Raw genomic sequence first — 18,622 nt, forward strand, 5'->3', positions numbered from 1 at the left:
AGACTGTTGAGCAGGGAGATGGACCTCTGGTGGACTCTGTCAGCAGGAGTTGAAAAGTCATTCTGTAACAGTTCAGAACATTACCAAAGAAAAGCCATAATGCAGTGAATTTCAAAAGCAAACTTCAAAAGTGAATTTCAAAGGAGAAGAAGAGAAATCTCCTTTGCTTTTTTCAGTAATGGCATAAGCAACACAGAAGTTTGGTTAATAGCTAAGAAAGAGGGATGGCTAAAAAATCCCCCTGAAGGATCTGGAAAATGGGTGTAGTCTTCAGCAGCACTGCAGATATTGTTGAATTCTGCTCTGACAAAGCACTACCTGGAGTGTTCCTGCAGCAAACTGTCCGTGTGAATGCTCAGTTTAAAGTCTAGAAGGAAATCCTTCAGGTAGCTCCTTTTCAAGGTGCTGGCTCACAGCTGAGTGAGTGCTCAAGTCAGTGTGAAAGTTCCTGGTATCAAGAGGATTTTGTCCACATGGAGTCAGTCTGTGGTGAAGGCACAGGTGTCCCATTTGGTATTTAATTCTGTCACCAACATGAGCAAAGCAGTCGAAATCCAGCCGTGTGGTAAAGTTCAGCGTTGTGCCTGATGACAATTACCTCCTGTTTGTTTTGTGGCAGAGGTGCTGACTGGGACACAGAGCTGGATGGACAGTATGGTGTCACTGTTCACTGCCTCCTCAATGAGCTCTACAGAAAGGCAGGCCTCAATCAGGAATGGGGCTTAATCCGCTACATTTCTGGCATACTCAAAAAGAGAGTTGAAGTCCTGGCTGAGGTATGAAATACAAATAATCCTGGTTCAGCTTCCTGCCTGGGAACAGAGACTAAACTACCAGTTTGCTGTTGGGGTTTGTGCTTGTCCTTCTGGTTTTACTTTGCAGCATACATAGTGCAGCATTTTAAATTAAATATTGGTTGTTTTTTTGATCTAGAGTCTTACTACATCTTTATCTTTCATCTGTACTGCAAACTGTGCTAATGTTGGCATGGACTAAGAATGTCACACTGTAAATAGTTGTGAAGGCTTCAATTCATCTCTGTTAATTGGAGAAGCTTAATTGTGTGCTTTGAATGCTGTAGTTGTCACTGGTAATTGTCTATTGCTGTTGTGATGGTATGAACACTTTCGAAACACTACTGTGTAAGGGTGCTAGTGATGACACAAAAACATGTTCTCCCCATTTCCATCCCCTTGGGTCAACAGTCTGCCTTGTGAGTGGATGTTTGGAACCATTTAAATACCCCTGACTATTAAGTGGTAACAAGAAAAATCCACTATTAAGAGTACAGACATGATTTTGATCATTACAAAAAGGTTTCCTCTCAAGTATTCTAAAAGCACTTGTTTAATTTTCTAGTAATCCCTTGCATATTTCTGAGGAGCTTTTTCTGGAACTCCTGGCCATTTTCAAGGGTCTGTGTTACATCTAGGATGCCTTGTTTTAGTGACAGTCCTGTGTGTGGGGAGCAGTTCATGATAATCACTGTGCATGGTATTTCATTAAGCACAGAACTTTTTGCCTTCTCAAGACACAATGGACGAGCAGTACAGACACGCTCACAAAAAGCCATGTCTGTTAACTTGAAAAGGACAAAGAATTGGGGAGGAGGAATAGAGATTATCTGTTTTCTTCCATGTTAAGGGAGTGAAAATAGACTCTTCAAAATCAGAGGAACACTGCTCTGTGATGTTTTTTGATTTAGAATACTAAAACAGGTAAACTGAACATCCACTTTTAAAGGAGGTCAATATGAAAGAGTAAACACTGTGGTACTGGGGAAAGTACCTATTTCAGAATATATCAGGAATGTGATGCAGTATGCTGGGTGTTTGTTTTAGGAGATATGTTAGTTCACAGGATTTTTTTAATTATTGCTGCCAAACTTTTCATTGATTAAAAATTGTATTTTCTTAAATAAAGAACAAAACTTTATCATATGATAAAGGATGAAATCCTTTATTGATCTGCCAGCCCCACTAGAGTTCCTAATCTTATCATTATGCTGCTGATTTCACTGAGCAGGGAAACAGGCTACTTTCAAACTCTCATAACCCTGTTGACCTCAAGAGATCTTTGGCAACTATTTAACAGCATTCTGCTGGATTTGCGTGTCTGGTAATTAATAGAAATGCATTTAAATATTGATAAAGAAATTGAATTAATTTGATTTGGTGAATTAAAAGCCATATCACTTCCACATGACACAGAGAAAGGTCTCTTGCTTTTTGTCCCCTTATGACAGGCATGCACAGACCTTCTGTCACACCACAAGCAACTTACAGTGGGCCTGCCACCAGAACCGCGTGAGAAAATCATTACCACGTAAGTTGGAGCTCTGCCTTGGGCTCAGGCTGCCCTTCATCGTCCTGCTGATACCTTTCTGCTGCTATAATCTTCTTTTAAACCTTACTCCTTGCCCTCAAAGGGATTTGCAGCCACCCAGGTAGAATTGTAGGCACCTTTGTTCTGGGTGATTTGATGCCAGTGAAGAATTTAACAGCTGGTTGTGCTAAGTCACTGCTACCTGTGGTTTGACTTTTGCAGCCCTCTGCCCCCTGAGGAGCTCACGGATCTCATTTATGAAGCCAGTGGCCAAGACATCAGCATTGCAGTCCTGACACAGGTATGCAGCCTGTGCCAAAAGGCTTCTTGGACTGTGCCCAGTGCTGTGCCAGTGTTTGCTCTGAGGCAGGGTAAGTCATGAGGACCCACTCTGACAGGTGCCTTTCTGGATGTGTGCTTACAGGAGATAATTATGTACCTGGCCATGTACGTCCGCTCCCAGCCCAGCCTTTTTGTGGAGATGCTCCGGCTCCGCATTGGTCTGATAATCCAGGTGATGGCCACTGAGCTGGCACGGAGTCTCAAATGCTCAGGTAGGAAGCAGCTTCATTGTAAGGGTACTTTCAGTATCATTTTTGCTTCACCCTTCATGGTTGATCTTTTCATTGATATGTATTAATTCCTTCTATTAATCTCTTAGTTCATATGTGCAGTTACAAACCTTGAAAATCCCTTTTTTTTTTTATTTAATGGAAGATTTCTCTCCCACCAGCACCCAGTTATTCAAAGAATATCAGAGGATATTCTTATGGAATACTCTGTCTCTGGAATTTAGGTGCACCTGTCTGTTGGGAGATGCCTGTCATACCTTTCCAAGTGATCTTGTTCTGTAAGGGAGCAACTGCTTTCTCATCATGAGCTTCAGTGAAATTTTGTACAAGATAGGACATAATAAAGATTAATGCAAATAATGTTATTTCTGTGGAGTGTTTGTTGTTTAGTCCTGAAATATATTTTCTATGAAATGTGCCTACCTATTAATTTTATTAGAGGAAGGGCTAGCAAAAGAGTTAAATGTGATTGGACTTCATTCACAGTTTCCTTAGCTGGCTTTATAGCTTGTTGTCTTCCCAGTGACATTTATCATTCTGTTTTCCTTTCTTTTGTTTAACTAGGTGAAGAAGCTTCAGAGAGCTTGATGAATCTAAGCCCCTTTGATATGAAAAGTCTCCTACATCATATTCTCAGTGGGAAAGAGTTTGGAGTGGAAAGAAGCTGTAAGTTGTTCATTTTTATATGTTAAGTTAGATTGCCTTACAAGTGGGGATCTATGTAAAATAAAGGTATAGGTAATGTATTAATCATGAGTGACCAGTACACGTGTATGTCTGCTGTGAAATAAACAAAACACATATGGTGGAAGCTATCCTGCCCTGAAATAAGGTTGTATCAAGTTTTCAGTAATAGGAAGGCAAACTTTTAAAATGAAGACATTTTATGGAACCAGAACAAAAGCCATTAAAAAGTCATATCTAACCTGCCTTCAAGAATCATGTTTTTGATGCCCACATATTCCTGACTGGCCCATCAGCTGTCTCCTGGGCTCTTCTGTAGACCCTCAGAGACTCGTTGCAATCTTGACTAAATTTACAATTGCTCGCTGTCTTGGAAAATCAATTTCTGGATATCCAAGAATGGATTGAGGCCTCTTACTTGATACAATCAGATTTGAACTCTTGATGTATTTCTGTGAAAGGATGCTGTCACCAAGAGCATTGCACATTTCTAAAATGATTTGTGTTTACTTCTTAGATAGAATTGAATCTATTTTTCTACCCCTAGAATGTTAAAAATGTCCATTTGCTTCTTCAGTGCGACCTGTAGATTCTTCTTCATCCAGCCCTGCAATTTCTATTCATGAGATGGGGCATTCTGGAGCAACCAAAACAGAAAGAAGTGGTATTACTAAATTGAAGAGTGAGATGAAGCAGGTGAGGGTTTTCTGTCAATGCTCATCAGAAAATAGAGCTGGTCTGGAACTGTGGTATGCCAGGTTTTATTCCTGCTAAATAACAGAAATTTCCAGAATTGCTTTGATTTTAAAACTGATCAGTAAATAGAAGGCAGTTAAGGGATGTTTCCTCCAAAAATGTTCTTCCTCTTTTGTTCTTGTTTCACATGCTGAATGTAGAAGAACTTGAACAAACTGTAATGCATTCATGGCGTCCACTGTAAAAACAGCTCTTCTATCATGTTTAGCTAAGGGAAAGTCAGATGAACAAAGAGAAGCTTTTATGCAGTGTTTGTTCTTGTTCTTGGCCCAAGTGGCAAAACTGGACCACATGCCTTTTGGAAAAGATCCATGTGGAAAAGGAATCTTGTTTTGTTTTCTTCAGGTTCTGTTTCTTGAGGAATGGAGGATGATTACTGCTAGAATTTATACATACATATTCAAGTCCAATAGTTTAAATTATACTTCAATTGAGTATATGGAGAGATCACAAAAAACACAACCAAAATACTCTGAATGAATGTGACTAATGGTTTTATTATGAGTGATTTGATTTCTCTATTTTGTGTCTCTATCAGATATAATTTTCTTTTGCTTAAAATAAATAGGAAGGTAGTGGTCAAATAAAATACATTTGTAAGAATGGTTTTATTTTCCTCATGGGTTGTTCAAACTAGGGGGAGAAGGCACCAAGAGACCTTATTGCAGCCTTGAAATATATAAAGGAGGCTTAAAGGAAAGACGAAGAGATGCTTTTTGCCAAGGCCTGCAGTGACAGGATAAGGGGCAACAGTTTGAAACGGAAGGGGTGGTTTTAGATCAGATGCAAGGACACTTTTTTAATGAAGGGAGAGAGGCAGTGGAACAGATTGCCCAATGAAGTTGTGGATGCCCTGTCCCTGGAAATGTGTAAGATCAGATTGGATGGGGCTTTGAGCAGCCTCCTCTAAGGAAATATTTGATGTTTTCCTTTGATTGATGAAACAGATTGAATAAACCTTCAGAAAGGAGTGGCATTTTTACATGGTCTTAACATGAAGCATTTGCTGGTGGCAGTAAATGATCAGTTAATGATTCTTCATGGGGCATGGTCAGGCCGGGAAGCAGAGACCCCAGACCTGGTTGCTGTGTTTGAGCTGTGCTGCACTGGCCCCGAGGTGGCCTTGGAGGTCAGTCTGAGCAGGGCTCCCAGTCAAAGGGAGCTGGCTGGAATCGGGGCCTTTCCAGGAAGGAGGAGGGACAAGGCACTAGATGGCAGCATTATTTTGTTCGAAATACGGAGGTGGGCCTGAGCTGGAATACTTGGACCTCTCTTGACATTAGGAACATAGTTCCTTTGTTGCTTTCACATTCCACGGAAACTTGGTATTTTGCACAGAGGAGGAGTCGGCTGGGTTTATTTTTGTACCCCCTCACTTTGCCCTTCCTGCTGCTTCCTGCCACATCTCACTGCATTCTCTGAATAATTGACTAGCAGCTCATGTAGTGACACTTTGGCAGGGGGTGGGGTGGTGCAGAATACACTTTGTTGTTGCAAGGAATATTTCAAGTACTTGTACTAACATCTCTGGAGTGTTGAGCAAATGCAGCTCCCTCTTTTGTGGCTGCTCTTTCTTCAGTCAGAACCATTAACACTGAATGTGAAAGCATGGCTTGGGGTGGGCAATTAGAGGAAAGTGCTTAAAGTCTGAGGTGCTGCATCCACATTTCAGCAAAAAATTTGCCTTGCAGCTTTTTGTTTACTGCTGCCCATCCAGCTGGCAGCCTGCTATTTCTCCAGCAAGATGACCTCATGCAAAGAGAAGCTGGTGGCATTGCAACAAATGGGGCATGGAAGTAGGGAGCTCAGTTTTTACCTCAGCCCCGAGCCACAGGGAGCTTTTGCTTGCGTCTTAAACTGGTGGTTTGTGCTGAGTACCTGAGGTTGTTCTGTATTTCTTGTCTTTGCACCTGTGTGTTACCTGACCTTGTCTGTGTTCTGTTCTCCTGCCTGTCTGACGTTGGTGTCTGGTTTTGTTTTGTAGTTCTTTCATGAGGGGCACTCCATGTCCAGCAGCATGTTTGCTTCCACGGTAAAACACCACCTGTAGCTCTGCACCTGCTCTTCACCCTGTGTGTTTGTGTGTAAGGGTCTTGGTTCTAGACACCTCTTCTGTCTTCTCCTGCCTAAAACCTTGTTTTCAAACCCTACCTCTTTGTCTTGTCTTCATTGGGAACCAATTCTTATTAGTAATGTCCTAATAGAAGTTGAGTCTCACATTTAGATCCACTTAGCTCTTCTGAAGCTTAAACAGTTGTAGCAGATAAAGTACTATAGGAGATTTAGGTACTTGATAGTGGATTGTTACAGGTGTCTTCAGCATGTAAAAGTAATGCAGTGTTGATTTATGCTGACAGCCTCTGGACAGTGGGGAGCCCAGAATAGCTTCCAGTTGCTGAGATAGGGGTTGCATGGGTATCTCTTCAAGAAGTCATCTTCTTTCAAGGCAGAGAACTGTAGCTCTTCCTAAGCTCTCACTGGCTGCATCTTCAGACTTACTGTCAGTGGCACACCTCCCAAATGCCCTAAAAACACAGCTACAGGAAGTTCTGTCTGTCATGGTCAGTTGACAGGGCAAAGGAACAGCAAACATTGGAACATCAAAGGAACACCACGTCTGCCTCATGGACACTAGTAGCAATGGAAATGAACTGTTTGCTGATGGGGACTTTTTTGCAGAACTTGGCTATGTAGAGTCTACGAGCCTGCACTTTCCAAACATGCAGTTTGCAGTCATTTTCCTCCTTCCCCATTACATTGCTCAGGTAGCTTCTTATTTGGAGATAAGGGGATTTAAGATGGCACTTTCAGTGAAGTCCTTTCTGGGCTGAAAGTAACAGATGTCAGAAAGGAAGGAGAACACAGAAGAGTACAGTCTCTGTGAATGCAAGGAATGGGCAGACTGTGTGTGTGAAAATCACAACAGCAATTTGGTGGTATTGCCCCAAGTTTGAAAATTACCTGCTGCCTAACTTAGTGTTCAGACCTGGTAGAGTAAAATAATAGAGCAACAAAGGTAATAAAGAGACAAGACTAATACTTACAGAGAGGCAGGCATGATGATTTTGTGGCTTCATTAAGTCAATTTTTAATCTACTTACTTTAATGGAGCTTTTGCATGAGGGCCTTTCTTGCTGGACTTATGAACCCTTTGATACTTTTACAGCACTGAGCCCCATGTCCAAGTGAATGGGACCTACCTGCAGATCCCCCCACCTTGCACACCAGTGACACTGCCCTGGAGGCAACTTGGGCTTGTGAAAATAGTCAGATGTTGCATTAAACCAAGCAGTGAAGCTGACTGGGTTATGCCACATTGAAGTGCTTGCCTGTTTTGTTGAGAAATGACGGAAGTACTTGAGAAATGAAGCTTGTTGCAAAGGGGAGAGATGGGGGTGAAGGATCAGTCCCACCCCATCATCCTGTATGACACCAAGGCCTGTATTTTTCCCTGGTTTCAAGGTAGCATTAGAACAGAAATGTATTGGCCAGGAGTGGCACTTGGGATAGTAGAAAGCAACTAACCAAAGCTTTAATGTCCTTACAGAGGGGCAGTACTCCATCCTCTCCCACCAGTTCTTCTCCAACTGGCTCCAGTGGGGACATGAGCTGGGGTGACAGAAAAGGGCAGTGGCTGCGCAGAAGGAGGCTGGATGGTGCTATTAACAGAGTTCCTGTTGGCTTTTATGAGAAAGTGTGGAAGATCCTTCAGAAGGTAAGCTGGATGCTGTGGAGGAAGCAAGCAAGCTCTAACTCAGGAAGGTGGTGGTCCAGGGGTGGCACCTTGCCAGGAGTAGAAGTTGGTGTACAGGTGGAAACCAGAATGGCTGGTAGAGGGGTGTCTCTTGAGCATGAGGGTTCCATTAACACAAGCTCATGTGTTTCTTTGAAAGTGTGTTTTTCTCTGAAACCATCAATGCTGAATTTTGGCTGAATGACTCTGTTCCACTGCTGCCTGTCGTGCATGCCCTGGGCTAATGTACATTGTCAGTGCACCTAAAGGGCACTGCACTGCAATGCAGCTCTGTGCTTCAGGCCAGAAAGGCTGTAAGAAATGAAGCAGGAAACTGCTCTAACCCTTCCAGAATATACTGAGACCTCTTGCTGGACCTTCTTAGCTGTATGGCATTCTTACCCTTTTTTGTTTGGTTGGTTTTAAGTGAAAAGTAAGTCCTTGCCAGCACCTTGGATATCAGGGGTACAGAAATGTAAAAAAAAAAAAAAAAAGGCACCTCTCCAGGAAAAAGGAGAGAGGAATAACAAATTTTAACTTATTTTAAAGTGATTATGCACCTATTTTTCTGCTTTGCTGGATACAGGCCAGTATTTGGCACCTTGCAGCACTGAGCTGTTCATGCTTGCTTAGTTGGGAAAAGAGTGCATCACCAATTTAGGCTGGTTTGTCCTTCTAAAAATCCCTTACACTGAAGCTGTTAGTGTTGATGTCAGCCAAGACAAATCATATATGACCTCTTGGCTATTTACTAATAGGATCTTCCAGCAGAGTGAGCATCACTTCTGACCTAATGTAATAGCTGGAAGTAATTGTATGTTTTTTTCTGGCTGTTAAAATGAATTGTGCTTATCTTCAATATTTCATTCTTAAAATCTTTTTGATTTTAAAATCTGTCTCCTTTTCTTGGTATGTTTCTATTTTATACCTCACATACCCAGATGTGTCCCTCTTTAACCTGCCTTCTCACCATTAAGGTTCTGTCATTGTTTCCTTTATACCACTTGTTATCTCTCTCCCCCAGTGGTTGACATCCTGAGGTGTGGTGTCCTGGATCTGAAACACATAACTAAATGTTGTTCTAGTGACAATGAAAAAAGGTTCTTGCTTTTGTGGTCTGTTGTCTTGCTTTTGTGTTATCTTTTATTTCCAAACTCCTTCCAGCAGAATGCTCCCATTGATTTGTTCCCTCCTTTGTGTGCCTTTGCTGTAGTGGCTCCTGAAGTGCTCTGCTTCATTAGCTGGGCTGGAGCACAGCATGCTCTGATGTGTCATGTCAGGCTACTTCTAATCTTTGCCAGTTACATAATAACTTCTTCAGGAAGGATAAAATAATATTTTTGAAAAGGGCTTTTTGTGTCATTTGGGGTTTTTTTGCTTTGCTTTTTTTTTTCCCTAACTGAAAGTTGTTACATATTGGCTTAGAACAGAGAACCCTCAGATTGACTTGCAAGAGCTGTAATTTCTGTTCACTCTTGAAATGTTTCAGTGCCATGGTCTGTCCATTGATGGGTATGTCCTTCCTTCTTCAACCACCAGAGAGGTACAGTAAAATCCCCATGATTTTCTAGCCACATGTCTGAATATTTGGATTGACAGTGTAAGATGCAGCTGTTAAAGATCCTTGGTTTTACCTTTAAAACATCTGGACTTTCCCCCAGCACCTCTGCCAGCTTCTCTGGGTCTGTGCATGTGAATTCCTGCCAGGCAGGCCTGGGAGGAGGCTTGTGACAGGTTTTCCCTTTGCTGAGCCTGCCTTTTCACACCCTTGCTGCCCCCCTGTGCCCACTGGGAGGCTCCAGAGAGGGTGGCTGACCCAGCCCTTTGGGGGGAAGGTGAGGCAGCACAGACTTGCTGGAACAAAGAGGAATGTTGCTTGCCACTTATTTTTTTTATATGCTGCAACAGCAGGCAGTGTATTTTGGCTTCACAGTCTCAGAAGTAAATACCAGTTAAGGATGATTGTTTCTAACCAAAGCTTTAGCTCTTTAAATCCATAATATTTCCTTGCATTTTTTCCTTAGCTGGATTCTGTCTTTAGGTGCTCTGGCAAATTTTGAATTCACATCTATAAACCAAACCCTTGTGAATAGGAATCCATCAGTGCAAGAGTGCTGCTTGTGTGCCCAAGACTGTTTTCCTGAGTGTTTCCCTCAGATTTGTCTCTGGCTTCCTTCTTTTCTGAGGAGCTGTGGTAACAGTGGTAACAGCTGAAGAGAGGAGCTGAAATTTTCTGCCAAATTTAAATGGTGGGGTTTGTGGCTTTTTTTTCAGAAACAAGAGCTTTATTTATCCCTATTGTGTAGATAAAGAGCCTTTTATTTTTAGCCTGTCAAACCTGGACAGTATCTAATTTTGCTGTTTAAAGCAATTGAATAAAATAAGCACAAACTTCCTAAGGCAACATAACATCCACAGAGCTATGCCATTGCAAATTAAGCTGCTCTGCAAACAGAATAGTGCTATTCCTGCATGGCAAAGCTCAGGGGTTATTTAAAAATCCCCCCTCTAAGCAGGTGGTTGTTTTTAGAACTCAGTACTAAGTTTGGCTTTGCAACTCACCTGCAATGCCAGGAAGATACATACAAGGCAGGGTGTGTGAAATCACAGCCTGAGGAGCAAAGAGTTAATGTGCCAGCTAAGCCTCAGCAGCACGGAGTGTAAGTGAGATGTGTGTGTGATGGGGTGCAGGGCTGGAGCAGGCTCTGGACGTTGTGTAACTGTTTGCAGAATCAGGTCTAGCAACACGAAAACTTTCTGTAAGTGCTAAAGCTGCACAAACACTTTGTTCGCTTCAGTCAGTCTGCCCCCATGTGCAGAGAGGAGCATATGCTTCAGTGCTTGCAGGAGGTGAGGAGATAGTCTTTTGGATTTGGCAGTTTGTCTTTCCATTTGCACTCAAATTTGCCAGATGACCCCGTGTGAAATCAAGTTTGCAGTGCACGTGGAGTCAGTGCTGAACCACGTCCCCCAGCCCGAGTACAGGCAGCTGCTGGTGGAGGCCATTCTGGTCCTGACGTTCCTGTCGGACATCGAGGTGAACAGCATCGGGGGCATCATCCACGTGGACAGAATCGTGCACATGGCCAATGACCTCTTTCTGCAAGAGCTGGTGAGCTCAAAGGGCAGTGGGAGGAAGCCTCCTCCTTTCAAAATTATCCTCTGCTCTTTTTTTAATGTGTGTGATGAACTTGATTTTGTCCTGGCTCTTTTTCCTACAAAGACAGGCCAAATCACTTAAGTATCTTCTGGAAATATATTTGGGAAAACTAATGTAAGAATCATGGGAGATTTAAAGGGAATAAATTTGTAGTGGCTAACAAGCTGTGAAGTACAAGGGTAGATTGAAGTGAAGTCCTGCTTTATCAAGGCATTACTATTACCAATGTTTGAGTAATCCCACACATTCCTCCCCAAAGGACAAAAATCCATGAAGTTATATGTTCTTCATTTACTTGCACTGATCCAACTAAGTCATGTGGGCCCCATTGTAATCCTGATTAGGGTTTTCATGAGGGGAAAGAGAATTGCTTTCAGTATTCAGCACAAATAGAAAATCATAATGTGGTGGGGTTTTTTTCCAATAAATAAGCATGCATGCCTAACTTGTTCTACTTTTGCTTGTGTCTTTACAGAAATCATTTGGAGCTACTGGTAGTATCTTGGAGAAAGATGCAGCCACAGGAATTTGCCACTTTTTTTATGATAGTGCTCCCAGCGGAGCCTATGGCACCATGACTTACCTAACAAAAGCCATAATTATTTATTTACATGATTTCCTGCCCAGCACAGGCTGTGCAATGCAGTAAGTGAAGCCTCACATGGGAGGAAAGGCTCAGAGGCTCTTCCTCCCCGGTTCCCTGTCACAAACCCCTTGGTTGCTGCCTGTGTGTGTGCCATGCACTCACTCAGCATTTGGCACTGCTGGGGATGCTCTGTGCACACCTACTGCTGGGGACAGGGAGCTGGAATTTGGCCTGGTTTTAGGAGAGTGTGTGAGAAATAACAAATAGTGAGGCTTATTCTGCCCAAAGTGCATAAATGTAATTCATATTAAATTAGCAAGAATTATACAGTTCTGCCAAGGGGGAAACAGATTACTCTGTGGAGATCAAAAGGCATAATAAAACAAGGGAGCTGCATCTCAGGCATAGAGTCTCACAAATAAGGGAAGTGATGGAATTCATTAATTTTTCTCCTGCTGTGTGTAAATGTACATCGTTGTGAATCACTAATGCACAGTGTGAAACATCCAGGGAAATGTAAATTAGAGGAGTAAGAGTAACTTGAAATAACGTGGTGATATTTCTAATACACTTTTATCCTGATTCTCTTCTCATTTGCACCTAGTCAGTGCAGGGCTAATGCCAGCAGGGACAAACATCCTACAATATCCACTAATTTGAGAGGATAGCCTCTGTCAGGAAGCTGCATCTGTCTTTAATCTGAATAGCTTCCTTCCCTGCATCCCCAGGACTTTGGAGGCAAAATCTCAAGACTCCAGCTTCTCCAGTGTGACAGACAGTTTTATGCCTGTAATCCTTTCCTCTGAATGGAGCAAGATAAACCTCATCCACTTGAGCACCCTTTCCAAGTCTCCTGATCATTTCCCTCACAAACAGCCTCAGAGTTAAGAATGGCATAATTGTGGCTTTTCCAGTGTAGCATGAGTTTATGGAAGGCTTTGATGTTTCTCTTTGTTTTGGTTTGTTTTTTTTTCTTTTTTTTCTTTTTATTTCCTTTCCCATTTTTTTCTTCTTTTTAGTTTGAAGTCACACTGGTCTCATGTAATTAGGGGTTGGGCTGCCTGGAAGTCTCCCTGCAGACAGTTCCCAGGTTAATGCTGTCAGCTGGAAGCTCTGAGGTGCTGCAGGGAGTAGGTGCATCCTGCATGGAAATTACTCCATGGCCATTTATAAACTGAAAACAGAGTTTGGCAGCTTCTGGAGAGGGAAACTCTGCCTTACCCCAAGCACTGGCTGTGGTTTTCTTTGTGCCTGTGCTGCTGGCTTTGCCACCAGCCACATGTCAGCATCTGGCCAACAGCTTAGGAAAGTGGCAGTAGCTTCAGCATCCCATGGCCACGGACAGGCTCCCTCAGTAGCACTGCTGCCATGTGAGCTGAAAGGATCAGAGCAATTCTGTCTTGCCAGGTAGAGGTGAAAGGAGCAGATAGGCCTGTAAAAATAGATATTTTCTGAGCTATATAAGCCTGACAGCCTGCCTGCTGTCCCTCTACACAGTCACTGCTGCTATAGCAGTACCTGGGAACTGGCTCAAGAGAGTGGAGGTGTGGGAGGCCTTTGTGTGAGGTGATTTCATGTTTTTTCAGCGACCAGAGGAGTTTGGTAGTCCAGAGGACCAGGAGTGCTGTGTTAGCCACCATGGGAACCATGGGCCTTCAGGGGCCAGTATAAAGTGACAGTTCAGGTACAATTAGCACTTGGGTGTGGAAGTTATTTTATTGGCGTGGTGCCTGTTTTGTAAGGGTTTGCCTTTGTTATTATTTGGTGTGGGTTTTTTAACTTTTTATATGTATTGTGAGAGTTCACTTGGCTTGTTTCCCAGTGAAAGGAAGTAAAATCCTTTGTCTAGTTTAAGCAGATGTGACAGTGCAGATATAAGCACAACAAGAGCAAGGTGATGTTTTTTTATTCTACCTGGTATCATACAAAAACTAGTAGCAGTTATTTTTACTTTTCTTCTTGAATCCTAGATTGAGAGAGATGCAAGATGATTTTTTGCTCAGACTTCTTTTTTTTTTAACCTAATGTGTGAATTTGTTTTCAGAAACAAGATGGCTGATGTTGGTTTTCCATGCAGCTGCATTGAAGTCTAAAGTATAAAACGTATGGCCTAACATACCTGGACACCCCTTAACACATCTTTGTTTTTAAATGGGAGTGTCATTGGTGTCTTTACCATCAAATTCACAGTATGACCTAGGTCATGTTATATTCATGATGATCACAATAAATTACCACGTGGAATGCAGGCAATTGGAAAGTATTTATGTGGTAATTTGAAGAGTTTAGGTATCTATCTGGTGGTGAAGGGTGGTACTCAAACACAAGGCCAGTGGAAGACAAACTTCTGTTACTTGCAGGGTGAGGCACAGCTGCACAGGAGCTGGCAGAATAAGGACCTGTGTCCAGCTCAGAGCTCATACCACATGCTGGCCCCAGCCCTGCTCCCCAGGCCAGTGTCCCCCCTGCTCACACTGTTGCATTCCCCCTGCTGCCAGCAGGGACAGGGGTTTGTCAAACTAAACAGATCAAAAGTTCCATTGATCTCCCTCTGCTGCTGGTCCCACAGGTTACTGTGAAAACTGAATGGGTGGAGTACAAAGTTTGTCTGGCTTCTCTCCTGCTAATTGTAGTCTCCTTTCTCAGGGAAAGAGTCCAGCTTGTTCCTGGAAGGTTCAGGTGAGCCACACAGTCCTTGGCTGCCCTGGAAAGGGGCCGCCACTTTCTGTGGGGCAGTGAAACACCTGGCCTGCCCCATGTGGGCATGGGACACTGCAGGAGTGTGTCACCCCTCTGGCAGCAGCCAGGGCCTTGAGTGAAGCAAGAGCTTCACTGAGTCAGTGCAAGTCCAACCTTGGGCACTTTCTGGAGTGGCTGGCAGCTAGGAGCAGAGTTGCCAGAAAGCAGGAGAGAGATGCTGCCAGTGGTGGCAGCTGTAGCTGTAGGGTGAGAACTTGGCACTCATCTGCAGGCTGATTCAGGTATTGCTTAAAGGACCACTCACATCTGGAATATCAAGTGGCTGCTGCATAGAATCACGACTGAAAAAAAGGGATTGAGGATGTGGGTTATAAAAGAAGAGCTTCTGCTCAAACAGTTTGGATTTAAGTACAAGCATCAGGGCTTTTTCCCACTCCCAGTTTCAGTCTCAAGTGGCATTTATTCCCAGCATTAGATGTTTCACAGTTACTCCCTGTGCCACCCCCCTTCTGTCAGGGGCCAGGGGGCCCTTTGTGCCACCAGGAGCTGACAGGACAGGCTTTCTGGTTTGGCTCAATGATTCAGCTGCTCTCATACCTCAGTCCTGCATCCCCAAAGGGCTCTCACTGCCTGCTGAGCGAAGCTGTGCTGCTGTGACTGTACCTTGGCATCCCCTCTCAGGAAGTGATCCCTCAAGGCCAGTCCCCTTCATGCCAGGTTCAGGAATGTGTCCTTAGTGGGGGACATCCACACTGGAGGCTGCCAGCCGTCCTTCAGAGCCCCTGTGTCTCACTGTACAGCCCAGTTTTGTCCTCTTTACTGGGGCAGGTGGCAAAGGGGGACTCCAAAGCTGCAGTGTCCAGTTCCACCTTGTCACTTCATGCCCACCGCATGGAAGCCAACAGTGGGAAGCAAGATCCCACCACACACAGAGGTGTTTGCCCATTGTAAGTGGAGCCTTTTTGTAACTCCACTGGAATAAGGTGGGACTGATCATCACAGTGCATAGATCAGAAGAACTGCATGCTAAAAATATACATTATGTATTACCAATGCCATTAAAGTTTCACTGTAAATTTTGTTTGTACTATTAAAGATTTTTCTTTCCCCTCCTCCAAGGCAGTAGAAATAAGTTTGTGCATGTTTGTTCATTCATCTGTCAAGTTACAAAATACTTCTGGAAAAGTGTTCTGTATTTAATAGTAGAAAATAAGATTAAAGAGAGACAGCAGTGCCTTAAGCTGGGGCTGCTGTTAGATTCTGGGATGATAAACTTGGAAGGATGCTTTTTTTGTACTTTCAACACTTCTATTAAATGAAACCGAGCTGCTTTACTTAGTTCATCTTCAGCTATTAAAATTTAAAGAGGGAATAGGTCGGAACTTTTTCCAAACTACCCAAAAAGCACTTTATGTGCTTTGGATTTACTGAGGTTGAATGAGGTAATACAGTTACCAAAAAGCTCCTGACCTGATGTTGCTTTCTGAGTGAAAGATGCAAGAGAATTAGGTCCAGATTTCCTGACTTCTCCTCCTTGGGAATTGACAGGGTGGTATTGGCAGCAATGAGAATATCGATTTGCAGTCAGGGAAAGGAGACAGGAATGTGAGTGCAAGAGTCTTCAATCTTGCTGCCTTCCAAAAACTTAATTTCAGAATTTCTGTTTCCTTTTCTTGGTCAAGAATTTATGTTTAACTATGTGCAAGAATATTTAGATTTGGTAGTATCAAAAAATGTTTACTCTTGTGTTCTTACTCATTTCTCTTTTTAAGTAATCCAGTTCATCTTCAGGAAGAGTGTTCTATGGTGATTGGGGCAGGCTACAAAACACAGGCAGAGACACCCCCCTTAGGCATTGCTCAGAAAGCTAAAGCTTTATTCTGTGATCTATCATGTGTTCCATTAACATGCTGTGGATTTAGCCTTCATCAAGGTCACGAGTTAGCATGGAATCACCAAATCCCAGAATGGGTCATGCTGGAAGAGACCACAATGAATCACCTGCTCAGACAGGCCATCCCATAACACAGAGCACTGGACTACATCCACATGGTTCTGGAATACCTCCAGTGAGGGAGGCTCCACACCCTCTCTGGGCATTCTGTTCAGTGCTCAGTCACTGCAAGGAAAGTTCTTGCTCATGTTCAGGTGGAACTTCCTGTGCATCAGTTTCTGCCCATTGCCTCTTGTCCTGCTGCTCAGCACCACTGTGAAGAGCCTGGCTCCATCTCAGAAACGGTTATGATTGTTTCAGAGCTCCAAATCCCAACAAATATGGAGAAAAGTAACCAGAGGCAAGAGGAAATCTAGTGCAAGTGTAAACACCTTTCAACCAAGATCCTCTAAGTTGTGCCTGTAAACTTTTAGAAGGATAAGAGATTGACCTGGAATAATTTAATTCCTCTGCATCATGCAAAGAGCAAGATTAAATGCAGAACTATCAATTTTAACCAGCTGCTTCCTCCCTGTTTTCCTCTCCTGCAATGGACACCCCACAGCCAGCTCTCTTGTGCCTGTTCCATCACCAGGGTGGCTCTGATATGTTCCTTGTGGTTATCAATGCTCTCAGCTAAGGACTGCTGGCAGACACATACCAAAGTCCCTCTCCCTACACAGCTGTAGGCATGACCTTGGCAATGTTCAGGGATTAGATTGATGGGGGGATGCCAAGAGGAGGGGATGAATTGTAAGGTGCTGGCAGTGTGTGGCAGTGACACAGTAATACTGTAAGTGTGGGTTTTCATCTATCTCCTCTATCCCATTATTAGCAGGTAAAGATCATCCAGGAAGGGCTAAATAAAGGCTTGCACTGTGACCCTGTCAAGCAGCCCCTTTATGACTAATGACAGCAAGCTGAGCTTCCAAGACAACCCACAAGAAGTTCTGCCTTTTCAAGACGTTGCCTTTTTCTCAAGTCTGTGAACAACATGAAAGGCCTCTAAAAATTCATTGAAGTCAATGTGGCCATCTTTGTTGTAGTCTATGCTGAGGACTAACTTGTCAATGGAGTCATCCTGTATATCAATGCCCAGGTGAGAAGTAAACAGTCTCCATGTCTGGCTGAATTCCTCAAGAGAAATCAAACCTAAAGGAGACAGACAAGAGGTTGCTTTTGGCAGTGTTGTTTTACCTTCCTGTGTAAACACACATGCACTCCTTCACTGCAAGAAAGTTACCTGCCTGCCATGCTGGGGTTAGTGCTTTCATTATTGAAGCACATTTTTACTTTAGGTATTGATTGAATGCTTTTGAAAGTGGAATTGAGAAAGCAGTAAAGAGTAAGACTTGAGTGGAAGGGGGAAAAAGCCCCCAAAAGAGTGAAGCCAATACTGGAACTGGGGTATGTCAGAATCTTTTCTTGTTAGGCTCTGTGCACTGTCCCTTATATCATTGCAGCCTGACTGCTTAAAGTAGTTTCCACTAAACTGGAGAAATTATATCACCTCTGGTTTCTCTATATTTAGAAGCCTTAAGGAGGAAACACAGTAGGGAAAAGATAACTGGTATAGGCTCCCTAGAGCTGACACAGTGAAGTTACCTGGACTTACCTGAGTGATCTTTGTCAATGATGTTAAAGATGATCTCCAGATCCTTTCTGTACCTGCACAGTGTTTCTGCCAAAGCTGGCTGAGCCTGGTTTTGAAATCACATACAAGAAGCTATTCAGACCTTGGTTTGAGTTAATTTAACCAACAGAATATCTACTATCCAATATTCATTTTCCCAGTTTAATTTGTCAAATGTAAAAAACCAAATCTTTATGCTTGAGTTCTCTGGAATGACACTTCTGTGTCTTACCCTGAAGAATAATCAGATAAAACCCATCACTTTCAGATGGCAGGGTAAGGGGGAAAGGAGCCCTTCACACCTCCTACCTGCAGTAATTATTTGTGGAAATCTTGGTTAATCTAGGGAAGATGGTGTAGACCATACACTCATACAAAGCACTCACTGTACAGATTTGAATGGATCCTGCTGTTTAGGAAAGTTATGGTGATACTTCTGTTCCAAAGCACTGTGCAGCATTTGGTAACAACTGGGCTCTGCAGAAGTGACCTCAGATACCATAATATACATCTAAAAGTCCATCTATAAATGTGACTTCC

General features: G+C 43.1%; 2 protein-coding genes across 4 annotated transcripts in view; one reads left to right on the plus strand and one right to left on the minus strand.

Annotated features, from left to right (window-relative positions):
- The window catches only part of PHKA2 (phosphorylase kinase regulatory subunit alpha 2), a 44,154-nt gene extending 28,524 nt beyond the window's left edge, over window positions 1–15,630 (plus strand). The window contains exons 22-31 of the mRNA XM_071430438.1: window positions 620–776; window positions 2,246–2,325; window positions 2,548–2,626; window positions 2,750–2,879; window positions 3,462–3,563; window positions 4,159–4,277; window positions 7,885–8,052; window positions 9,560–9,613; window positions 10,982–11,182; window positions 11,706–15,630. Coding sequence (XP_071286539.1) covers window positions 620–776; window positions 2,246–2,325; window positions 2,548–2,626; window positions 2,750–2,879; window positions 3,462–3,563; window positions 4,159–4,277; window positions 7,885–8,052; window positions 9,560–9,613; window positions 10,982–11,182; window positions 11,706–11,879 — 1,264 coding nt within the window. The 3' untranslated portion in view covers window positions 11,880–15,630. The remainder of the gene's footprint in view (window positions 1–619; window positions 777–2,245; window positions 2,326–2,547; window positions 2,627–2,749; window positions 2,880–3,461; window positions 3,564–4,158; window positions 4,278–7,884; window positions 8,053–9,559; window positions 9,614–10,981; window positions 11,183–11,705) is intronic.
- A 734-nt stretch (window positions 15,631–16,364) lies between these two features.
- The window catches only part of PPEF1 (protein phosphatase with EF-hand domain 1), a 34,711-nt gene continuing 32,453 nt past the window's right edge, over window positions 16,365–18,622 (minus strand). For all 3 annotated transcript variants that reach the window (XM_071430439.1, XM_071430440.1, XM_071430441.1), the window contains 2 exons: window positions 18,065–18,149; window positions 16,365–17,601 (listed from right to left, as the gene is read on the minus strand). In XM_071430439.1, the coding sequence (XP_071286540.1) occupies window positions 17,408–17,601; window positions 18,065–18,149 (279 nt within the window). In that variant the 3' untranslated portion in view covers window positions 16,365–17,407. The remainder of the gene's footprint in view (window positions 17,602–18,064; window positions 18,150–18,622) is intronic.

The sequence above is a fragment of the Agelaius tricolor genome, unplaced genomic scaffold (genome assembly GCF_023055355.1).
Source record: "Agelaius tricolor isolate 1412-34295 unplaced genomic scaffold, bAgeTri1.0.p SCAF_7, whole genome shotgun sequence".
NCBI lineage: Eukaryota > Metazoa > Chordata > Aves > Passeriformes > Icteridae > Agelaius > Agelaius tricolor.